Source organism: Peromyscus californicus, unplaced genomic scaffold, assembly GCF_007827085.1.
Source record: "Peromyscus californicus insignis strain IS unplaced genomic scaffold, ASM782708v3 Scaffold_11__1_contigs__length_118956290, whole genome shotgun sequence".
Classification (NCBI taxonomy): domain Eukaryota; kingdom Metazoa; phylum Chordata; class Mammalia; order Rodentia; family Cricetidae; genus Peromyscus; species Peromyscus californicus.
The window spans coordinates 30,930,281-30,951,885 of NW_026294402.1; the positions used below are offsets into that span (position 1 = coordinate 30,930,281).

Below are 21,605 nucleotides of genomic sequence, written 5' to 3' on the forward strand. Positions count from 1 at the left end.
ACAGGGTTTCTCTGTGTAACAGTCCTAGCTGCCCTGGAACTCGCTCTGTAGACCAGGCTGGCCTCGAACTCACAAAGATCCACCTGCCTCCCAAGTGCTTGGATTAAAGGCACGTGCCACCACCGCCCGGTTTTTTTCTTTTTCTTTTTTAAATTTTATTTCTTAAAATCTAGAATGCATAACTCTTCCAAACACATTATCCTATCTTCTATGTAGCTCATTTTTTTCTCAAGGCCCTTGCTCTACCTCTGAGGCACTTGAGGATTTTTTTTTTTATTAAGAAAACTGAGTGAATAACATCGAGATAATGACAGAAGTAGACTGGGGATTTTTTTAGCGACTGCCCCTTGATTGAAACATAACACTACTTTAGTGCATACATTCTTTACTCAGGAACAAATATCTTGTCTTTGTGTTATACGTGTATGGATTTTTCTTTGGCATAGAACCTCCAGTTAACGTGTCTCAAACAAGGGTAGATGATTTATTTTCTTACCTACTTTTGGGCATTCAGCTTTATCCCTATTCCTCAAGCTAGGAACTTGTCGTGTAGCTGGCCTTGATCTCAAGATCTCCTTCTCTTTGTCTCCACTAGAATTGCAATTGTAGGCCTGTGCCCACCTGCCGGCAAAGGAAGATAAACATAACCGTAGTCCTATGGTTCATACATGACCTTAAGTTTCTTTTATTCTAGAAACATCTCCATTTCCCTCCTTATACTTTTACTTTTTAAAGGAGTCCGGGTACAGGCTTCTAATGAATCCCTCTAGTGAGTGTCTTCTCTGCCTTTTGACACAGTGCTCTTGTTTGCTCCCCTAGCTAGGCGTAGTTGATTTTAGCCCATCAGCATCTTTATTTATAGACTTAAAATATATTCAACTGATTACATGGTCACACTTAAGTTAACCAACTCTTATGATATCTTTGCTTACCTTACCCCTTTGTTGACACTTTAAAGTCCTCTTAACTGTAGTTCTCAGATTATGTCCTGTCTCTGTCATTTTCCATTTTTCCTTCTTGGTCTTCTTAGTCTAGAGGAATAACAGTACAGACAACAGCAGAGTGAAAACAAGCAACGTTCTCTTGACACTGCTGCTCTCCTGTCTGCTTGCTTGTTCATTCACTCCCTCACTCTCTCTCAGTTGCTTCTGAATTCTGCCTCCTCTGTAAACTCAGGCTGCTTTTGATAGTCGCCAGTGATCTCAACAGTCAGCAACTTCAGTTGTCTTGCTCAGTCCTGTGAGTATTTGATAGTTTACCCAATACATATTTATTGGGCCCTGGTGCAATTTACTGTGGTATGTTTTGGTGGTTTGATAATTGAATAAAAATCCCAGCAAGTGGGAGACTGAGAATGCAGGATCTTGACTTGGAGGCAAGCCTGGGTTACACATAAGGAGACTGTGTCTCAGAACACAAGAGGCTGGAGATGTAGAGCACTTACCTAGCATGTACAGGATTCTGGGTTTAATCCTTAGTACCAAAACCAAAAGACATAACTTCTTGTATTTAGGAGTAATTGACATTGATGGATCACAAATTAAAATTATGGTCTGTCAGCACTTAACGGGTGGCAAATTTTTCATAGAGAACTTCTAATAACAAGGATACACAGTATTATGTCACAAACCAGGAAATAAAAGATGAGTGAAAGGGTGAGGAGGGTAGAGATGCAGTGAAAGGTATGTTATCGCAAGTGGAAAAGCGTATGCAAAGATGTAGGCAGATGGGAGACTTAGACTTGAGAAACTGAATGAGAACTAGGACAAAGGTAGATGGTAGAGATGAAATTAAGAGGTAGGTCATGGAGGCCAATGGGAGGGATTCTGATTTTAGCCAAAGGGCTATGGAAACTGGGTGTCTGAAGCAGAATTGGGGTGTGCTGTGAAATACTCAGGCTTACACTTGCAATTGCTTTCTCTGCATTGAGAAGATTGATTAAAGGAGTGCACAATTCTATGTAAAATCTAAATGGGAGATAAGTGCATATTCCAGTTTTACATTGTGGTACTTTAGGTGAGGATGGTAATGGCCAAGATATTAAGATCGGGGCAGATAGTTGTATTTTGTGTTTATGACCAGAACATAGATTTGCTGAGGTTGAGGTATGAGAGAGCAGGTGTGCTCTATTGGTTCATAGGTCTCTGGTTTGTACAGCTGAATGCTGTTTTTTTGTTTGTTTGTTTGTTTTTTGAGGCAGGGTTTCTCTGTGTAGTTTTGGTGCCTGTCCTGGAACTTGCTCTGTATACCAGGCTGGCCTCGAACTCACAGAGATCTACCTGGCTCTGCCTCCTGAGTGCTGGGATTAAAGGCATGCACCACCACTGCCTGGCTGAATGCTGTTTTCTCAGACAAGGGATACTGGAAAAAGATAATCTTGGGTGAGGTAGAGTTAAGTTTTGAGCATGCTAAATTTGAGATGTTCATCAGTATTCTGTTGCTGTGACTTAACAGAGAAATTTAAATGGAGGAAAGATCTATTGTGCTTCAAAGATTGAGCTCATGCTCACTTAGCTCTACTTTCCTGGGGGTGGGGGTGGTGGTGTGGCAGAACAGAGCTGCTCATCTTATGGCAACTGGGAAGCAGGGAGGTGGAGAGGCAGATAAGAAGGGGGGGCATACCCTGTTTACCTACTTCCTCTAATCAGGCCCCACCTCCTAATAATGCCACCAAATTATGAACCTTTACTGGGTTAATCAACTGATGAGGTTAGAGTCCTCTGATCTAATCACCTTCCAATGAGTAGTTTCACCCACTGGGGACCAGTCCTTCAAGCCATTGAGCTTAGGGATGCTACACATCCAGAAGATACCTTGAGATATCCTGGGGAGATGAGAGTAAGCAGTTACATTAAAAAAAAATTGGTTGTGTCAATGGAGAATTGACTGAGTGGTTCAGAGCACTTGTTGCTCTAGCAGAGGACTCAGGTTTGATTCCTAGTGTCCATGTGTCAGCTTTCAACCGTCTGTAACTCCAGGCCCAGGGAATCCAATGCTTTCTGACCTCCACAGGCACCAGGCATACACATGGTACACATACATACAGCAGGCAAAACTTATATAAATAAAATAATAAAATAAAGAAGTATGTTAAGTGATGTGTGAGAACTGAGGGAAAATTTTTGTTCTACTCAATAATCTTCTTTTTGTAAGCTTGATAAACCTGGAGTGATCAGTAAGTGAGAAAATGCATATTAGCATAGTACCTACCAAATAGCTTAACACATAGATACAGTGTGTGTTGATATTTTATTTGTGCTCTAATACATAAAGCTTGCCTGGAGATCAGAGGAAAAAGCCAGCCATTTAAAGTAAACACAAAAGTCATGCAATGCTAGCACACACCTTTAATCCTATCACTTGGGAGGCAGGGATCTGTCTGGATCTATGTGAGTTCAAGGCCACACTGGGAACAGAGCCAGGTGTGGTGGCACATGCCTTAAATGCCAACACTAGTTAACCATGGAGGTCTGGAGTTCTGTACAGACAGATAGGAAGGGATGGAGCTGAGCAGGAAGAGGAAGTGATATAACTGGACAGAGAGCAAATCAGATGGCAGAACAGCAAGGCATATAGACATGGGTAGACAGAAAGTAGCTTGCTTTTGGAAGCTTCGGAGTTGGTGAGGTGAGGTTGTTGTGGTCACATCTCAAGACCCCCCCGCCCCCCTGCCAGCAACACCACCACAGAGCCAATACCCGATGCAAACACACAGGGGGTTATTGGTAACAAGCAAGCCCAGGCATGGTCCGTGTCCAACACTCAATACAGTGGGTGGAGGACGGTCCTGAGCTCTCAAGGTAAGGGTTTTTTTTTTTTTTTTTTTTTTTTTTTTTTTTTTTTTTTTTTTTTTTTTTTTTTGTTTTGTTTTGTTTTTTCTGAGACAGGATTTCTCTGTGTAGTTTTGCTCCTTTCCTGGAATTCACTCAAGGTTGGCCTTGAACTCACAGAGATTCGCCTGGCTCTGCCTCCCGAGTGCTGGGATTAAAGGTGTGTGCCACCACAGGGAGAGAGGTTTTTAAAGGGAAAAACCACAAGCAGGGTGGTACAAGCCTTTGCATCATAAGATTGGGTGAGGGTGTGTAGCCTTTGAATTTACTGGTTGGGGGTTACAGTTTTCATTTGGGGGCAGGCATGGATAAGTCCCAGGCTTTGCCCGTGAGTTGCCATGGGGGCTGGCTGGCCTAGCACATACTGACTGTGGGGGCTGACTCAGTGGCCCAGGCTCTTTCCTTGAGTTGAGAGTTGCCATGGAGGCTGGCTGGACTCACACGTTCACACTGACCCATGCTCTACTTAGCTCTACGTTGGTAAGGGGTCCCAGACAGTAAAGAATTGGCTGAACCTTCAGTCAGAGTACATGCAGAAAGGGAGCTACTGCAAGGACTATGTCTTTTGTTCATGGCCCTCCCAGAAACTGCTTGCTCAAGTCTTAGGAAACTGAAATTGAAGCCTGATCTCTGAGAGAAGACTGAGCAGCCTGTTATGGCATCTGTTTGGTCCTTTCAAGGTTAGCATGTGGCTGTTCCTATTCCTCTGATCTCTCTCAGGTTTTCACCCCTATATCTGGCTCTGTGTTTTTATTAATAAGACAGTTTAGAAATTCATCTACAATGGTGTGTTATATTTATTCTTTATTCTCATTAGATAATGGCTCCATGCCTTTTCTTATATCTTATATGGATCAATCTGTCCTCAACACCATTGCCAGATGAGGTTTCCTAAATAATAATCAAGTCACTCTGCTTACGTACCTGCAGAGTAAACTCTGTCCCTGGACCCTGCATAATCTGGACCAAAAGGAGGACCAAAGGAATGGCTCATATATTTGAATGCTTAGTCACCAGGGAGTGGCACTATTTGGGAAGGATTAGGAGGTCTGGCCTTCTTGGAGTAGCTGTGACCTTATTGAAGGAAATGTGTCAGTGGGGATGGGCTTTGAGGTTTCAAAAGCCTATTCCAGGCCCAGTATTTCTCTCTTTGCCTACAGATCAGGATGCATCTCTCAGCTACTTCTCTATCACTATGTCTGCTTTCATGCCACCATGTTCCCCACCATGGCAATAATGGACTAACCTCTGAAACTGTAAGCCAGCCCCAATTAAATGCTTTCTTTTTATAAGAGTTGCCGTGGTTATGGTGTCTCTTCACAGGAATAGAACAGTGACCAAGAGAGCAGGGGGTTCATATGCTTACAAATAGCACTATTGAAACCAGAATTGTTAAACATGCAGACTTTTTTCTTCAATGCAAGAAATTGATACCTGTTCACCAAGAAGGCTGGCATGGATGTTGTTTATTAACCTAGTGATCTTTTGCTATTTTGTGGAGCTAGCCTCCATTTGAATTCCCCAGACTCTTGAGCATTGTTTTTCAGTCAGTAGAACCCATCGTTATGAAAGAGGTCCTGTGTACTTTGCAAAAAAGCTTTGCTATTATGCTTATTACAAACCCTTCCTCCCTAGACCCTTATCTTGAGCATTGTTTCTCGGTCAATGGAATCCATTGTGGAAGAGGTGGTAGTTGCTTTGCTGAAGAAATGTACTCTGCAAAGGAGTTTCAGTGTTGCCATGCCTTAGGCTTTGTTTTGATAATTGTCATGAAGAAACTTTGCCCCAAAGTTTTACTGTTTATTTTAAATATGTAAAGAAGTAAACTGCTCAAGGTCAGACTCTAGAAGTTTGAACTAGCCAGGCAGGCTAACTCATGCTGAACCGAGTTTCCTCCTTACCTCATGGATCATTTCCTTCCTGGCTGTGACACTTGAAGGGACCCCCATGACCAAGACAACCCACAACAACTTTGCAACCTTATTTCTCAGGGTCCCCTTCTATGAGCCTTCCTCTTTAGCCAGTTTCGTTTGTTCAATGTTCCCCAAGCTCTTGGGTTGTTTAACTTTGAGATCCATGGTGACTTCCCAATCTAGAATGTTCTCTTATCTCCTCCCAAATCTTGTGCCTCTTTCGTGCTCATTTCCATTCCGTTTTTTTTCTACCAAGCCCCTCTAATTGCCTTCAAATTGCTGAAATTTGACCCACTTTGAAATTCCTCAGCTTCTTATGTCATTGAACATCTAGAACACACAGCACAGGGGCATCTGAACTTTTGGCTTCTCTGTACTACATTGAATAAAGAATCATCTCAGGCTACTCATTGCATACACAAACACTAAGCTGATGAGAGGGGGGAAAAAAGATTGGGGTGTAATTGTTATCTATCACCACAAATAAACAAACACTCCTTACATAATCCAAATTATATATCCCTGTTTGGATATTTGTTTAAAATTATTGAAAAGGTCCTGAGTTTGTGAACACCAATAAAGAAAATAAGTGTATCTAAGTAATAAAACTCCATTGATTTTTAAAGATTTTTTTCATTGTATAAGCAAAAGAATATAACATAAAATGAGTGGGATATTTGAAATTGTATTGAGAAATGTCTGCATCCACATCTGTTTTGATGGGAGTGCCTCAGTTCTCTGTGATCTGAGATTTTGCTTCTAGCTTTACTTTTCGTGTACTTCATTCTTGAAAACAGTTGCTTACAAATGCAGATACTGCCAGCAAGTGGTGACATGGATAAGATGAGATGATAAAGTAAGGGATGTCTGTCTCGATGTCAGGAACACATTTTAAAAGTTGAATGTCAGGTTGCAGCTCTATGAATTCAATTGGAAAATGGGCAGGGAACATATTTGTGTTGACTGAAAATGTGGTTGCAAATATACCAAAATATTATTTCTCCAGACATCTTGAAATCCAGTCTCATATTCTTTTATCAAATTGAAAAATGCACTGCATACTTTTCTCCGTTTGGGGACTGTGTTGAGTCAACATAATGAAATGCATAAAATTGTGTCTTAATTTGAACTTGTTATAATTTCAGTTTCATAACACTGTTTGACTTGAAATGTTGTGTTGATATGTTGGTTTTGCCTTGAAGATTAGTATTTTAAATGAGTGGTTAAAGTCACCAGCAATGCTAAATATGTAAGTCAGGTTTCATTGCCAAATTCTACAAGCTTTGTTTGTGATACCATGAATGACTTGAAAACATGTCACAAATCATAAAATCTGTTTAACATTTGGCCTAAGCTTATCTGTCTTACTTTTGGAAAGTAGATGATGTAGTGCTTATCAACCCTTTGAAAGACTTCCTGGGTTGGTGATGATTTAAGCCATTGGCTTTATGAAACTCACAGTATTGTTCATAATTTGTGCAGAATTATTCACTTAGAATGCTTTTGTGCATATTTTTTTGTGCTATGAAGTGATACTTCAGTAAATATCAATTTGGGTGGCAATTGTATCATCAGTTAATTTTATGAATTTCTCTGTTTTACCTTCTATTGTTAGAGTGTCAACAGTAACTCTACCCCAGACATGTTGATAATGGACAAAGAAAGTCATTTCAAAATATTTCTTATGATTTGTATAGATTTATTGATTTAATTGTATCTTTTAATTTTATTTTTAAATTATGCGTCTCTGTGTGGGTATGTACACATGAGTGCAGATGTCCACAGAGGTCAGATACTTGGGACTGGAAATACAGGTGGCTGTGTGCTGCCCAACATGGTTGCTGGGAACAGAACTCAGGTCTTCTGCAAGAGCAATATGTGCTGGTAACTTCAGAACCATCTCTCCAACCTCTAGCTGCGTCTTTTAATGGCACTAAAAAGTCGTTTTCCCCAGTGACGTTGTATTAATCATCAATGACTCTGTAAAAAAGGAAACTTAAGCTGCACCTGTAGTCAGTACTGTCATCACCACAGCTTAGACTGGAAAGTAGGAGATCTACTCTCCAAATTGTGTTTGATAGATTTTCCATCTTCTTCAGTTCACCCGGCTATACTCTGGTGAGAGAACCTTTTTTGTTTGTTTACAATTTTCCTTCTTTTTATATATCCTTCTTTATAAAATGTTATGTCTATTATGCTTCCCGTACATTGCTTAATAAATTCACCATCAGTATGGCTTGATTTTCTTGCTGCTGAATATGCTACTACACAATTAACTTTTATAATCTGAATTGAATAATTAGATTTGGTATAATTAGAATCTGAACTGGAACTCCTTTTTTAAGATTGTTGTTGAGAAGACAAAATTACATTTCAGATCTGCTACTTTGTCCTTATGACATAGCCTTTGATACCCACCAAATCTGGCAGCATGTTATTGCATATGGCACCTTTTCAAATGACAATCGTTAAATGAATGCACAAATTCCTTAAATACTAAGCAAAGTGCTTACAATTTTCCTTGAAAAAAAAAAAAAGCAGTGATATGCCCACATTTTGTTGACTAATCTTCCTTCATCCACAATTTTTCCTGTTTGGGTTCTGTTTTATTTATTTTTTCTTTTCTTTTTTGGTTTTTCGTATTTTTTTTCTTTACAGAAGTATTTATTTGGATAATATAAGTGAAACCATATGATTTTTTAAATAGAAGTTAATTCAGTGATAATGTGCATTATATAATATAGTTTGTAGTGAAATTTACATTTGATAGTTTAAGCAAAGCATTTTCCTATAAGAATCATGTTATAGGGCCATAGCGATGGGTGTCAGTGGTCAAGAGCACATGCTGGCTGGGCAGTGGTGGCACATGCCTTTAATCTCAGCACTCAAGAGGAAGACCTTCAAGGCCAACCTACAGAGTGAGTTCCAGGATAGCCAGAGAAACCCTATCTTGGAAAAAAAAAAAGCACATGCTGCTCTTAGGACGACTTGGGTTAGGTTCCCAGCACCCACAATGGGCAGCTTACAACTACCCATAACTCCAGCACCCTCTTCTGGACTCCTCAGGCACCCTTACTTACTGGTACACAAACTCACATGCACATATATACATTGTAGGGACCGGTATCAACTCAGGACACTCCAAGAGCAAGTTCTCAGCACAAAGGAGATTTATTTGCTCAGAGGGACAGAGGGCAGGGATAAAGGGCAAAGACAGGAGAGAGAGGATGAGAGAAAAGGGGAAGGGAACAAGGGAGGGGGGAAGGGATATTTGCCCCAGAGGGACAGAGGACTGTCTCTGGATAGAGAGGAGACAGACATGGCCCATAGGCAAATGGCAGTTTATAAAAGTAAAAGGGGAAGCCCCAGGTTAGAATGAAGTGTTTAATTTTAATTGGGCATGTTAATTAGATGAGCCAAAAGGGGGGCTTTTGATTGCTGGACTTTGGTAGTCAGCCTGAGGAGGAGGAAGTGGCCAAATAAGGAAATAGACCTTGGTGATTAGTTTTAGGAATGTAATCTAACAGTTTTTAGCAAGGCTGAGGGAATCAGGGAGGAGGGCAAGGCCTGCCAGAGTCATGTTTGCCACGCTTGGACTGATTAGAGTTCCTTCATACATAAAATTTAAAAAATCACAAATCTTTTTTGGAATTATGTTTAGAAAAAACATCTAAGATTTAATTAGAAAATTCACGGTTCACAAAAATCCATGCCTTGTGTTGACTGCTTGAGAACACCATCATACATTTCCTGAAGACACAGAACAAAATTTACAAGCTTGACCAAATTCAGTGTGTCAAAAATTTGTACTGGACCTACTGATAATTTGGTTCTCCTGTTCTTTTGGCTAATGAGATGCATTTGAAGTAACTGCTTCTATTTATCAATCAACTGATATTTTATCTTATAGCCAAGATCTGTTGGTTTACAATATGTCTACTAATCAATAATTTTTTTTTCTTAAAAATAAAGTTACTTTTAATTTTCTTTTTTGCGTATGGGCGTTTTACCTGCATGCATGCCCGTGCACTAATGTGAATGCACGATGCCTGCAGAGGCCAGAGAGGGACATTGGATCCCCTGGAATTGGAGTTACAGAGTTCTGAGCTGCCATGTGGGTGCTGGGAATCAAACCCTGGTCCTCCAGAAGAGCATCCAGTGCTCTTAAGCTCTGAGCCATCTCTCCATTCCTAAGCTGCCATTATTGATGTGCTGTTCCCATCATCTGTGTCCCTGAACAGGGTAACAGTCTACTTCCCTAGTCTTGTATGGCTACTCTGGGACCAGGAATTTCCATGCTTCTGCTCCAGGCTCACAGTATCATGTGTTGAATGTTGAGGACCTTTGAACACGTTTCATGTCCTCTGCATGGGACTTTAGAGCTTTTCATTTGACTGGGGACTGAGTGGGCATGATCACATGCCGGAAACAGTGACTTCTTTATTTAATGAACATTCCTCCAGGTACCCTTTCACTCAGTGTTGAAGCAGTATACAGCCATCTTTCTGGGGCCCCAGAGATAAGAAGAAACTGTCCTTGACTTGAACCTCAGTGATGAGAGAGATGGGGCTTTGTCCTTTCTGGACCACAATAATTATTATATAATATAATTATTATGTCATTATTCACCCCAGTTTACCTCCCTATCTCAAGGAAATAACAGGTTCAAAGTGCAGAGGCCTTCATCACTTACAGAATTCAGTTTACCCTGGTTATTCTTGAGAAAACGAGAAATCCTGTCTTGTCTATGCTCCCGCCTAGCTCCAAGGGAGCCTGACTGGTAAGCCAGTGCACATGCAGGCAGGCATTATTACTGGGAATGCGCTACACAGGACTGCCCTCTGTTTGGGAAGCATGTGACCAGCTCAGGCTACAAGCCCCACTTTGTTCTCTGGCCTTCCAGAGAGAAAGATACGGGTTATTCACAAAGAAGAGTATTTTTGGAGAGAGAACAGTAAGAGCCGATGAGAGATGACAAAGGGGTTGTGTCTTCTTATTTTTTTAAGATTGATTTATTTTTTATGTATACAGTATTCTACCTGAATGTACGCTTGCACACTAGAAGAGGGCACCAGATCTCATTATATAGATGGTTGTGAGCCACTGTGTGGTTGCTGGGAACTGAAGTCAGGACCTCTAGAAGAACAGCCAGTGCTCTTAACCGCTGAGCCATCTCTCCAGCCCCCGGGATTGTGTCTTCTGAAGGAGATCACAGAGAGTTATACTTCTTAATAAATGGAGTAGAGTGGCAGACACAAAAGGCCACAGTACTGCATATGTCTGAACGTTGTCTACTCAGGTCCCAAAGGTGCAGATGCCTTCTTTAGGCCTTTGGTTCCAAAGAAAGTGGGAGGCCGAGAATATAGTTTTTAATTTGTAAGAAAGGTCTTATAATGAGGATTATTTCTAGGAAATATGGGGACCTTGACAAACAGGGCAGACTCGTTGGAGGGGGACCTTGAACCACAGAGTCTAAGAACCACGGTGTCCAGTGTGATGAACTGGGCATCTGCACAATAAATTCATGTAAGGGCAGAGAGGCTAGAGAAATAGCCGCTAACTTAGCGCAAAAAGATACATTTTCTTTTCTCACAATCTGAAAGGCTCCCTCTTGTGGTTATAGGGAAGATATTTCCGGCATGGCCTAACTCCCAGGGCTCCCTCCCTGGGCGGTAGAGGAGATCCCTTATCGCCCTATCCTCACTCTGCTGGAGCGGTCCTGGTTCTCAGAGCATCAGGGAAGCCTGTTTCGGCCGTTTCCACATACCTTTTGTCTCTGTGCAGACGATGTATGTCTGTCTCTACTTTTTATTTTCACCCACATTTGACACTGTTTTTTTTTTTTAAAGTGCCTCTTCACTGCAAATGAATTACAAACGTTTTGTCTCTATTTCCCTATTGAGTCTTGGACTTTACAATCAGTTAATTCAGTGGTTCCCCACCTTCCTAATGCTGTGACCCTTTAATACAGTTCCTCATGTTGTGGTGACCCCCAACCATAAAATTATTTTCATTGCTTCTTCATAACTGTAACTTTGCTACTGTCATGAATCGTAATATAAACATCTGATATGCGGGATATCTGATATGTGACCCCTGTGAAAGGGTCATTCGACCCCCAAAGGGGTTGTGACCCACAGGCTGAGAACCTCTGAGCTGGTCAGAAAGTACCAGAACAGAGCTGGGGGTACAGTAAAATGCTAGTGCTAGAGAAGTTGCCTAACTCGTGACAGGTCCTTGTTAGGACCCCCAGGGCTGATAGAGAGAGGTAGAGAGAAAGGGAGCGGGAGGGAGGGAGAGTGAGAGGTTGATTACAATACTATCCTGCATCTGTAGCACAAAGTTTATCAGCAGACAGTCTTCAGGTCTGTCAAAAAGATGTGTATTCTTTCTAAACTTTTTTTTTTTTTTTCAGAGCTGAGGACCGAACCCAGGGCCTTGCGCTTGCTAGGCAAGCGCTCTACCACTGAGCTAAATCCCCAACCCCTCTTTCTAAACATTTTAAGGACATTTGTTATTACATTAAAGACTTACCCAGTTAATCACCTCTACAAAGACACTCTTTTCTCCCCAGATGCAGTAATAAATTTATCACAATTCACTCTACCATTCCTTCCCCGCTTTCTGAAGTTTCTGTGCGGCAGAACTGTAGGGGCCAGAGTTCCCAGGAGATGGCACTGTGCATCTGCACAGTAAAAGGAAGGAATCGGCGACTGAGTCTGCAAACTCGGTGCCTCAGGACAGTTAGTTAATGGTTTCTTATTACTTTCAAACCCAGCAAAGGTTGTACTTCTGTACAGAGTATCACTCTCACACTGCCTTCCTTCCTTGCGATGACATTGGGAACACCCAGGTATCTCTTTGCAGCAATAGAACACTGACTAAGACACCCAGGGTGAGTCTCAGAAGGATGGCAAGGTCTTTCTCTGGTCCATATGTGGATGCTGATAGTGTATGCAGAAAATCTCCACCATAGCTTTCTCCCCCAGGATATTTACAGCCTGAAGACTGCTCCCCAACAGAGATGCTCCTATGAGATTAACTAAGCCTGCCTCCTTGTTCACTATCTATAATAGCCCTGCCTCCTTGTTTATCTGTATTTTTATTTGTTAGTCTGTTGTGTCAGGTAAGGGCATTGTTGGCTCATTATAGCATTATAGAACAACTCACAGCTCCATTTAAACTCTGCCTCTGTCTCTGTCTCTCTGTCTCTGTCGTCTCTGTCTCTCTGTCTCTCTCTCTGTACATGCTGTGGAATATCTTTCTGTATGTTGTGAATATGTGTTGCTCCCAGTGGTTTCAAAGCCTCTCCCTGCTTACCTTCTTCTCAAGTGGTGCCTTCTTGCTGAATTATGCCATGTTGGAAAGAGCAGATTTTCTTAGAAGGTCACCATTTCTAGTCACGAACCCCCACCCTTAAGGCATAGTCACCTCCTCAGCTATTATTATATTGAAGACTAGGTTTCAACATACAAATTTTGACACCTTCAGGCCATAGTGCAAACAGACAACTAAAGCAGAATGGCTTGTCTCACGATGCAACAGAAAATCTATATGAATAGTTTCTCATACATCGTTGAGAAATTTTTTTTGACTTTATAGCAATGTCAGAGGATGCCATTTGGTAGACTTCAAATACTGAATTTTGAATATTTTTTTTCTGGGCCAATGACACAAAGGTCAATGCTGTCTGTAATACTGAGCAGTAGCAGGGAATTATAGCCCCCCCCCCCCCCCCGCCCCCCGAGTCAGCACCACACTCAGAAGGTAACTGGTGGACACCCTATAAAGCACTGTTGCTGTGCTAAGTTGCTCAGGTTAAGTATATTAAATTTAGTTTTATCTGCATGATATTTCCAGTGGGCAGTGGGTGAGATGGGGGTGTTTCCCACCATAACTTGAAGAGCAGTTTATTTTGTATTTGCACATGGCTTCTGGCACTAAAATTCCTGTGATTTCCTCAGTGATAAAAATAACAGGAACACCTGGTGTTATAGTATTTGGCCTTCTGTTCTCAGCTCCTGAAACATCTCTGTGTCTTTCACTATTCATAACAGACTTCAGACACACTGAGGGGATGATTTTGGGGGAATCACTTAAATAACTGCAGAATCGGGATTGGTCATGGGGGAACCAATCAGTGTGATGGAGAGTTCGAACTCAGCCTCCTTCCTCCCTCCTCAATCTCTGGGAAGATAGGAGAGGGACTGGAGGTTGAATTAATTGCCAACAGTTGATGACTTAATTAAAATAACCAATGAATTATGAATCTTCTGTTAGGATTCTCAACAAAAAGAGGTTGGGGTACTACTAAGCTGGTGAACAAGAATGCACTTATGTGGAGAAGTGGCTCAGCTCACACTCTGTAGGAACAGAAGCTGCCAGTTTATGTCAGAATTGAGTTAAATTGTAGGACACTCTGCCAGTGTCCTTTGAAGATGCAGAGGATTCATTTGTGTGGAGAATCTCATACCTTTGATATCAGAAATTTTGTGTGTGTGAGAGAGAGCAGTGAATTTTTCTTTTTTAGTATAATATAAAACAATATCACAAATAAAAACTTCTTTGTATAGCAAAGTGTATTAGGAAAATAATAATGGATATTTTTCCTCAACAGCATATTGTGAGTGACTTCTCACAATAGATTAGGGCCTGAATATAAAAACACTAACATAATAAAAGCAAACCAAAACTATGTTCACAGAAACTAACAACCAGGAGAGCTAGAAAGGTGCAGTCAGTATATGAACCAATGAGAAACTGTAAGTTAATCTGTTAGAACATATATTTGATTGCTTTAGAAAGTGGTAGGTTACCACTGAAGTCATATCCAAAGGATTACCTGCAGCAGGTAGTGAGGCTGAATGTTAAGGACTAACCTTTCATTCAGTCACAGCAGTTACTCCTCGTGTGGTGGTTTGAAAGAAAAAGACCCCCAAAAGGAGTGGCACTATTAGGAGGTGTGGCCTTGTTGGAGTAGGTATGGCCTTGTTGGAGGAAGTGTGTCACTGTAGGGGTGGTCTTGAGGTCTCCTATGCTCAAGCTACCCACAGTGAGTCAGACCACTTCCTGTTGTCTGGGATTCAAGATGTAAGGACTCTCAGCTCCTGTTCCAGCTCCAGGGCTGCCTGCATGCCGCCATGTTGCAACGTGATGATAACGGACTACACCTCTGAAAATCCAAGTCACTCCAATTAAATGTTTTGTTTTTCCTTTATAAGTGTTGCTGTGGTCAGGGTGTCTCTTCACAAGAAAAGAAACCCAAACTAAGACGCCTTTCTTCTTGCAGGTTACCCTAAGTCTGAAACAAAGAATTCCGTATTGCCCATTGAGTAGGTCAGGATTACTGATTCTTTTAATTCCTAGACACTTATTAGGATTGTTTTAACTTCCTATTTTTGAGATGATACATGACTACACACCTAATTGCTTAAAACAACATACACATTTATTCAATTTGTAGAACTCTGAAGTCAGAAATAAATCTTATGGGGGATAAAATCAAGTAGCAACATGGCACTGAAGAAAATTAATTTCATTGTCCTCAGTTTCTAGTGACCTTCTGTATTTCTTGGCTCATGAACCTTTGATCTATCTTCAAGAGACATCACTCCATTACTGCTTCCACCATCATACAATAATTTCCTCTTCTATAGTCAACTCACTGCCTGCCTCTTCTTATAAGGACATTTGTACTTGTAATTAGAATCCACCCTGACAATCCCAAAATAACCTTCCATTAATAAGATTCTTAGTCAAATTGTCATTGTCTCCTTTGCCACCCACAGCGGCATTCACAGATTCCAGATATTAAAATGAAAGTCCTTGGGAGACTATTTCAGGGCTAGAAATTGCAAACTGGAAGAGTAAAATAACATGGTAAGCATGGGATCATTTTGCAATGGTCATGATTTTAAGGGTCTAATGGTATGGTCAAGGAACCCTTCACTGAAATGAAGACACAGCCCCTGTTGCCATCTCAGGGATCTCAGGCTAGTGTGGGAAAGCAAGTTCTTCATATTGCTTGGCATGTAATTTTGGATCTTGAACAGAAGATGATCTTCTTCAAGAGACTCTTTTCCGTCTAGAAAGTATTACACAAGTTTTTGTAACAGCACATTACATAAGTCATTTTCTCTCCTTTATGGATCTCATTTTCACGGCAGTTAGACACACATAAATGTTGTGAGTACAGATGGTTTCCTCCTAAAAATAAAGAAGCCTGTTATACATGCTGGAGGAGATTATCTTAATACAACTACCTAAAAGTCACTGCCAAGAGGAAAACCCCTTCACACTGGATCCCCTTCCCTGGCTCCTTGGGGTCACACTCACATATTGACTCTGACTCTGGATGCCAAGCTCCTCAATGATGAATTAGAAAGTACTCTTTTCCCTCCTCCCAACATTTTACTCATTGCTTTACCACTTAGCAAGGTTCAATAATGGTAAGTTCTTTATCCCAGACACTAGTAGGAGTAATAGTCTTTTGAAGGCATTTTTTTTGAAGTCCGCATCAGCCCTACTTACGGGAGTAGTATGATACGGTAGAGCATGACTGACCATGGTGTGCAAAGCATCTTTCTTGGCCCTTAGTACATTTTGAATTTCTTGAGATCTCACAGACATTACAGATCAGACCTGTATTTGTTGAGTAAGGAAAGAATAGGATATTTAGGATGAACTACAGGGCTATGGAAACAAGTGATTACAAGATCAAAGAGAGGCTTCAGTGTTACACACAGACTATACTGTCTGTTTTCTCCATCAGCTAGTATTCAACCTAGCTTTGTGAGTTAAGCTAGGGGGTATGTGGTGATATATTGTGAACCCTAATAAAATTTGCCTGAAGATCAGAGAACAGAACAAACCACTATATTAAACATAGAGTCAGGCAGTGGTGGCACACACCTTTAATCCTAGCACTTGGGAGGCAGAGATCCATCTGGATCTCTGTGAGTTCAAAGCCACCCTGGACTACATAAGATTGGCTCAGTCTAGGAGAGAAACAGAGCCAGGCAGTGGTGGCACACACCTTTAATCCCAATACTTGGAAGTCACATGCCTTTAATCCCAGCACTAAGAAGGAAGTGACATGGCTGGGCGGAGAAAGGTGTATAAGGCATCTGGAGACAGGAACTGAAGGCTTTTTGGCTGAAACTCTCTTTTCAGCTGAAGAATTTTTGGCTGAGTACTTAGAGGCATTCAAATAGAGGATTTGTGGAGTTGGCAAGGTGAGACGTGGCAGTGGCTTGTTCCTTTGTGTCTCTGATCTTTCAGCATTTATACCAATATCTGGTTCCAGGTTTTTTATTACAAGACCATCTACCATTTGTGCAACAGGGTGGATTAAAACAATGGTGAAATTATTTTTGTTACCTGCTTAGTACCTGCTTATATTTGAAGATGAAACAAAAACAATAAGAATCAAATTATATATATATATATATATTACACATGTACACACACACACACACACACACACACACACACACACACACACATATATATATATATAATCAATTGGATGAATCGTATGATGCAATTTGAGTATAACAACAGACAGATTCCATTGGGCCGAGAAGGCAAGACTTCTGTAGCTCAGGACTTGAGTTGATTATTGGAGATATGGAAATGTAGGTTGGATCTGTGTGTTGGAGGATCTTATGAGGGGGGGCATAGAGGTTGGAATAACAGTGAAATGTTAGAGCAGGCTGAGGTGACATTCTTTGCTGATGATCCCACCTAGCTCAGCCCGACTTTCTCTCTTTCATAGAATGTCACCAAGTAGCAAAATGATCCAGGAATATCTGTGATCACGTAGTAACAGGGCAAGAGAGGCAGGACATGGAGAGGATATCAGAAAATATGACAAATTTAGCTTTTAGGATTAAGCAATATTGATAGAGAGAAAAGGGAATGTGTTAGTTCAACCTTTCATCTCACACATTCCAAGATTATTGAGTAAGAATCTATATGGAGTCAAGAAGGCCTTGAACGCCATTGACTTACATCCAGTTTCGAAGACAGTTTTGCAGCATCTGTCTTCTATATTTCACTCTCCCTGCTCTACTAAAACTGCCTTTACAAATGTTGCTAGTAATCCCTAATGACAAGTCTAAACCAAGAGTTTGTCCACTTATAAGTAATGATGACTTAAAGCATACAGGAAGATGTGCACAGGTGAGGGGCAAACATATTATAAAATTTTATATCAGGGACTTGAACATTCATGGCTTTTAGTATCAGGAGCAGACTTGGAGTGAGTTGCCTTTTATAATACAGTGAGATGGCCATACACTGTACATAATCTGCATCTTGATTTCCTTTTAACAATGTATGATATAAGCAAAATATTCCATTGCAGCTTTGTAGCATGCTTTAATTAATCAATTCCTTATGTACATTTGTTTCTACTTTTTGATATTACTTGCTACAGGAAATAACCCTGAACATTATTCACTATAATATAATGAGGTTGTTATCATGTAATTTCATTTGAATGTGATTGTATCTATAAGATAATTTCATATAAGCAGAATTTCTGGATAAAAATAAATTATTATTTTGATAGATTTTTCAAGATGCACTTTAAAGAAAAAGAAACCATGTATATTCTTGCTATCACTTTTTAGGTATTCTTATCTCACTGCAGCTAGGACACGGTAGTGTGGTGTTCAGTTTCTACTGTTGACAATAGGATCATTTAATACGTACTTCTCTTACTACATAAGGAGTGAGGCTGAGCACAATTTTGTATATTTAATAGCCATTTGTATTTACTATATGGTGAACTTTTGATGTTTTTAACTTATTTTTCTGTTAGATTATTAGTGTATATTTAAATTCTTTTATTGGAGGTCATCATATATTAGGGACATTAGCTATTTTCTACAACATGAATTGACTTTTTGCTTTTTACTATGAGGAATTTTTAAATTTTTCTTTCTTTTTTTATATTATTTTATTTTTGACATAATTATATAATTACATCACTTCTCCCTTCCTTTTCCTCCCTTCAAGACCTCTTATATGCCCTCCTTGCTCTCTTTCCAGTTCATCTGGTCTTTCTTCTAAGAGCTCTAGGTTTTTGAGTTATAGTTAGAAAGGTCTTTCCCAAATTGGTAAAAGAATAATCCTTCATTTTCTCTAATACTTTATGGTTTAGCAGTTCTTAGTATTAAAAGGGGGACAAAATAGAAACACCACTGTACTTCCAGTACATTTCATAAGTAAGATGAATAGGAATTAGACATTGATTTTCATTAAGTCATGAAGGAGAACTAGGTGTCAAGGCTGACTTTTGAGCGGAGTGTGCATTCACTGGTGTGAGATGGAGGATGAGCAGAGAGATTTGCTTGAGGAGTGAAGCTCGCTATTTTCAGCTATAAATTGTAATTGGAGCCTTGGAAGCAGAAGGGGATCTGTGTGAGTAGTATTGAGCTTTGAAGAGCCCACAGTGAATCAGGTAGATAAAGATTCCTGCTGACCTAACACCTGCAAAATACGTGGAGAAGAAGTAATGAGAGACAAGAAAAGGGAAGGAGGGGAGTGTTGTGTAGAATGCAGCATAACAGTGTTCCAAGAAAAGGGGAATGAAATGGAAACCCAGGAATGAAAACTCAAAAACTGGAGGTCTGAAAATTGCTGTCTTGTTTCTCTGTGGTTCCTCTGTTCTCTTCTTGATTAATATATCCTGTCATCTCTTTAATGCTCAGAACCTCAGTCTTGAGGTTTGAGTTGCAAAGACTGAGTGAGACTGGAGGACAGTGGTTTAGAAAATAGCACCCCTAAGACCTCCCTCCCCTCCCCATGGTGCAAACTTACTCTCCACGGAGCAGAGAAGAGATAAGGTCACGATGAGCAGTGTGCTGATTTTTGTCGCTGGATTCATGCTGGATGATAGAAGGTGGCTTGAGGAACTGTAAAGGATGGCCACTCACTCCCTTTTTAAAGTTGGAGAACAGGAAGAAATCTCCAACACTGGCAGAAGGAGGAAATGCCCTTTTCTATTTACTTTTGAGAAACTGTATGTATGATAATATTGGAAGTACAGGCTGCCCAGCTGTCTAGCTGCAGCTGAGTCAGAGAGCTTCCTTCCCTTATCTCATCTTCTCTGTGTGCAAGTGTGTGAGATGTAGTTTTCTGGTCCTTCAGAAACTTTTCTCTATATAATAAGTGGAAAATGTCTGCTCATCCTTGACTTCAGAAATGGTGACTCAGAAATCAAAGGCTTCCAGAGAAGGAACATGTAACATGGTTTCCTGCATAGCTTATTCCAATGGTGGAAAACTCTCCAGTTTGAGACTGGGAAAGGAGGAGGTTTGAGCCTAAGAATCTACACACGACTCCCTGGCTTCTGTCTTCCAACATTTCCATCTTTCCTCCTCAGGAAGTTCTAGTGCTTATCATGCTGAAAGTCTGGGATATCTGCAAGTCTGGGATATCTCAGGTTCCCAGCAAATCTTATGGTTGGGAAGTTCAGGGGTGAAGGCAGAAATGAGGGTGCTTCTCAGAGGCATTTCCGGTGAGAGCTCCTTCTTGGGGTCTGAGCACAGTTTCTGACTATTTCCTGCCCTGGCCCTTCTGGAATTAAAACTAGGACCATGCCTCCACCACACTTAGCCCTGTCTCACACAATGTCCCTGCTGTGGACTCTAGGGAAATGAAATATCATGGTCTCAGCCTCACTCTGAGCCATTCAGCTACATTCTAAAACAAACTTCTGGAAGAAAATTTCTTGCTTGTCCTTGTGGCCTCCCCAACTTCTCAGGGAGATTTACTTCCTTCATGAAGGATGCCATCTCTGGTGGGGTGCATTCTCTCCACCCCATTCTAGTTATTACCAGGTCTCATTACCTTTCTCTTCCAGGTGACCTTGTCTTTGTGTAGCTCCATTGTCTGGGCTTCATTTAAAAGCCATAACCATGAAGATCTTTTCTGTTTCCTTGTTGGTCTTGTCCTCTGTGGGGATTAGGTGTGTGACCTGTTCTAAGACCTTAACAGACAGGGCTCTCTCCCTTTTCTTCTGCACCTTTCACATACTGGATCCTAAAAACAACTCTGGGAAGTATAGATAATAATTATCATTTCTTCAAATGAAATTATAGGCTCAGAAAGGTTCAGTCATGTACCTAAGGTCACACAGCAGCTAGCAAACTTCAGAGGATGTGAAACCATGATTGTCAGCAACAGAGTTACATCTGAGATAAATTTACAAATCATACATTTATTCCTATTAGTGGGATTTTGGTGTATTCCTCAACCTTTGAGAAAAAAATATTAATTTTTAATCCAGTTCCTGACACTGCACCACAGTGAACAGGAATTAAATGATATATTCTTAGAGTTATATACTTTGTATGAGCTCCTGATTGCTATGGTAAAAACAAACTCCCAAGAGTGGCTTTTGATACCATGAATTACTCTTCTAATGTTCCAGAGGCATACAATCTTATGGAGCTACAATAAAGACACAATAAAAATGTCAGCAACAGGCTATTTCCTTCTGGAGATACTAAAGAAGAAAATATATTTTCCTCCAGTATCCCATAGCTTGTGACCCATTTCTCCATCTTCGAAGCATATAACTTCAAAAATCTGCTTTCATCATTATATCACATTCCTCATTCTACAGTCAACTGCCTCTCTCAGATTCTGATAATCAAGTACATGGCTTTTCATGTGCTAGGCAGGTTTTCTACCTTTAAACTATGTCCTCAGCCCCTACTTCTCTTTTATAAGGTTATTTGTGATCATATTTAGGGGCCCAACCACATGAAACATGATGACCTTTCATCCCACTGTCCTTACCATAATCTTTTGGGGCATAAACAGTAACATTCCCCAATAACAGAGATTG

General features: G+C 40.6%; 1 protein-coding gene across 1 annotated transcript; it reads right to left on the bottom strand.

Annotated features, from left to right (window-relative positions):
- Positions 1-15,740: 15,740 nt before the first annotated feature.
- Pate4 (prostate and testis expressed 4) lies at positions 15,741-19,696 on the bottom strand. The gene is made up of 3 exons (XM_052726346.1): positions 19,571-19,696; positions 16,290-16,384; positions 15,741-15,965 (listed from the first exon to the last, which is right to left on the bottom strand). Exons 1-3 carry the CDS (start codon positions 19,635-19,637, stop codon positions 15,828-15,830), a joined length of 300 nt encoding a protein of 99 aa, XP_052582306.1. The 5' UTR covers positions 19,638-19,696; the 3' UTR covers positions 15,741-15,827.
- Positions 19,697-21,605: the final 1,909 nt, after the last annotated feature.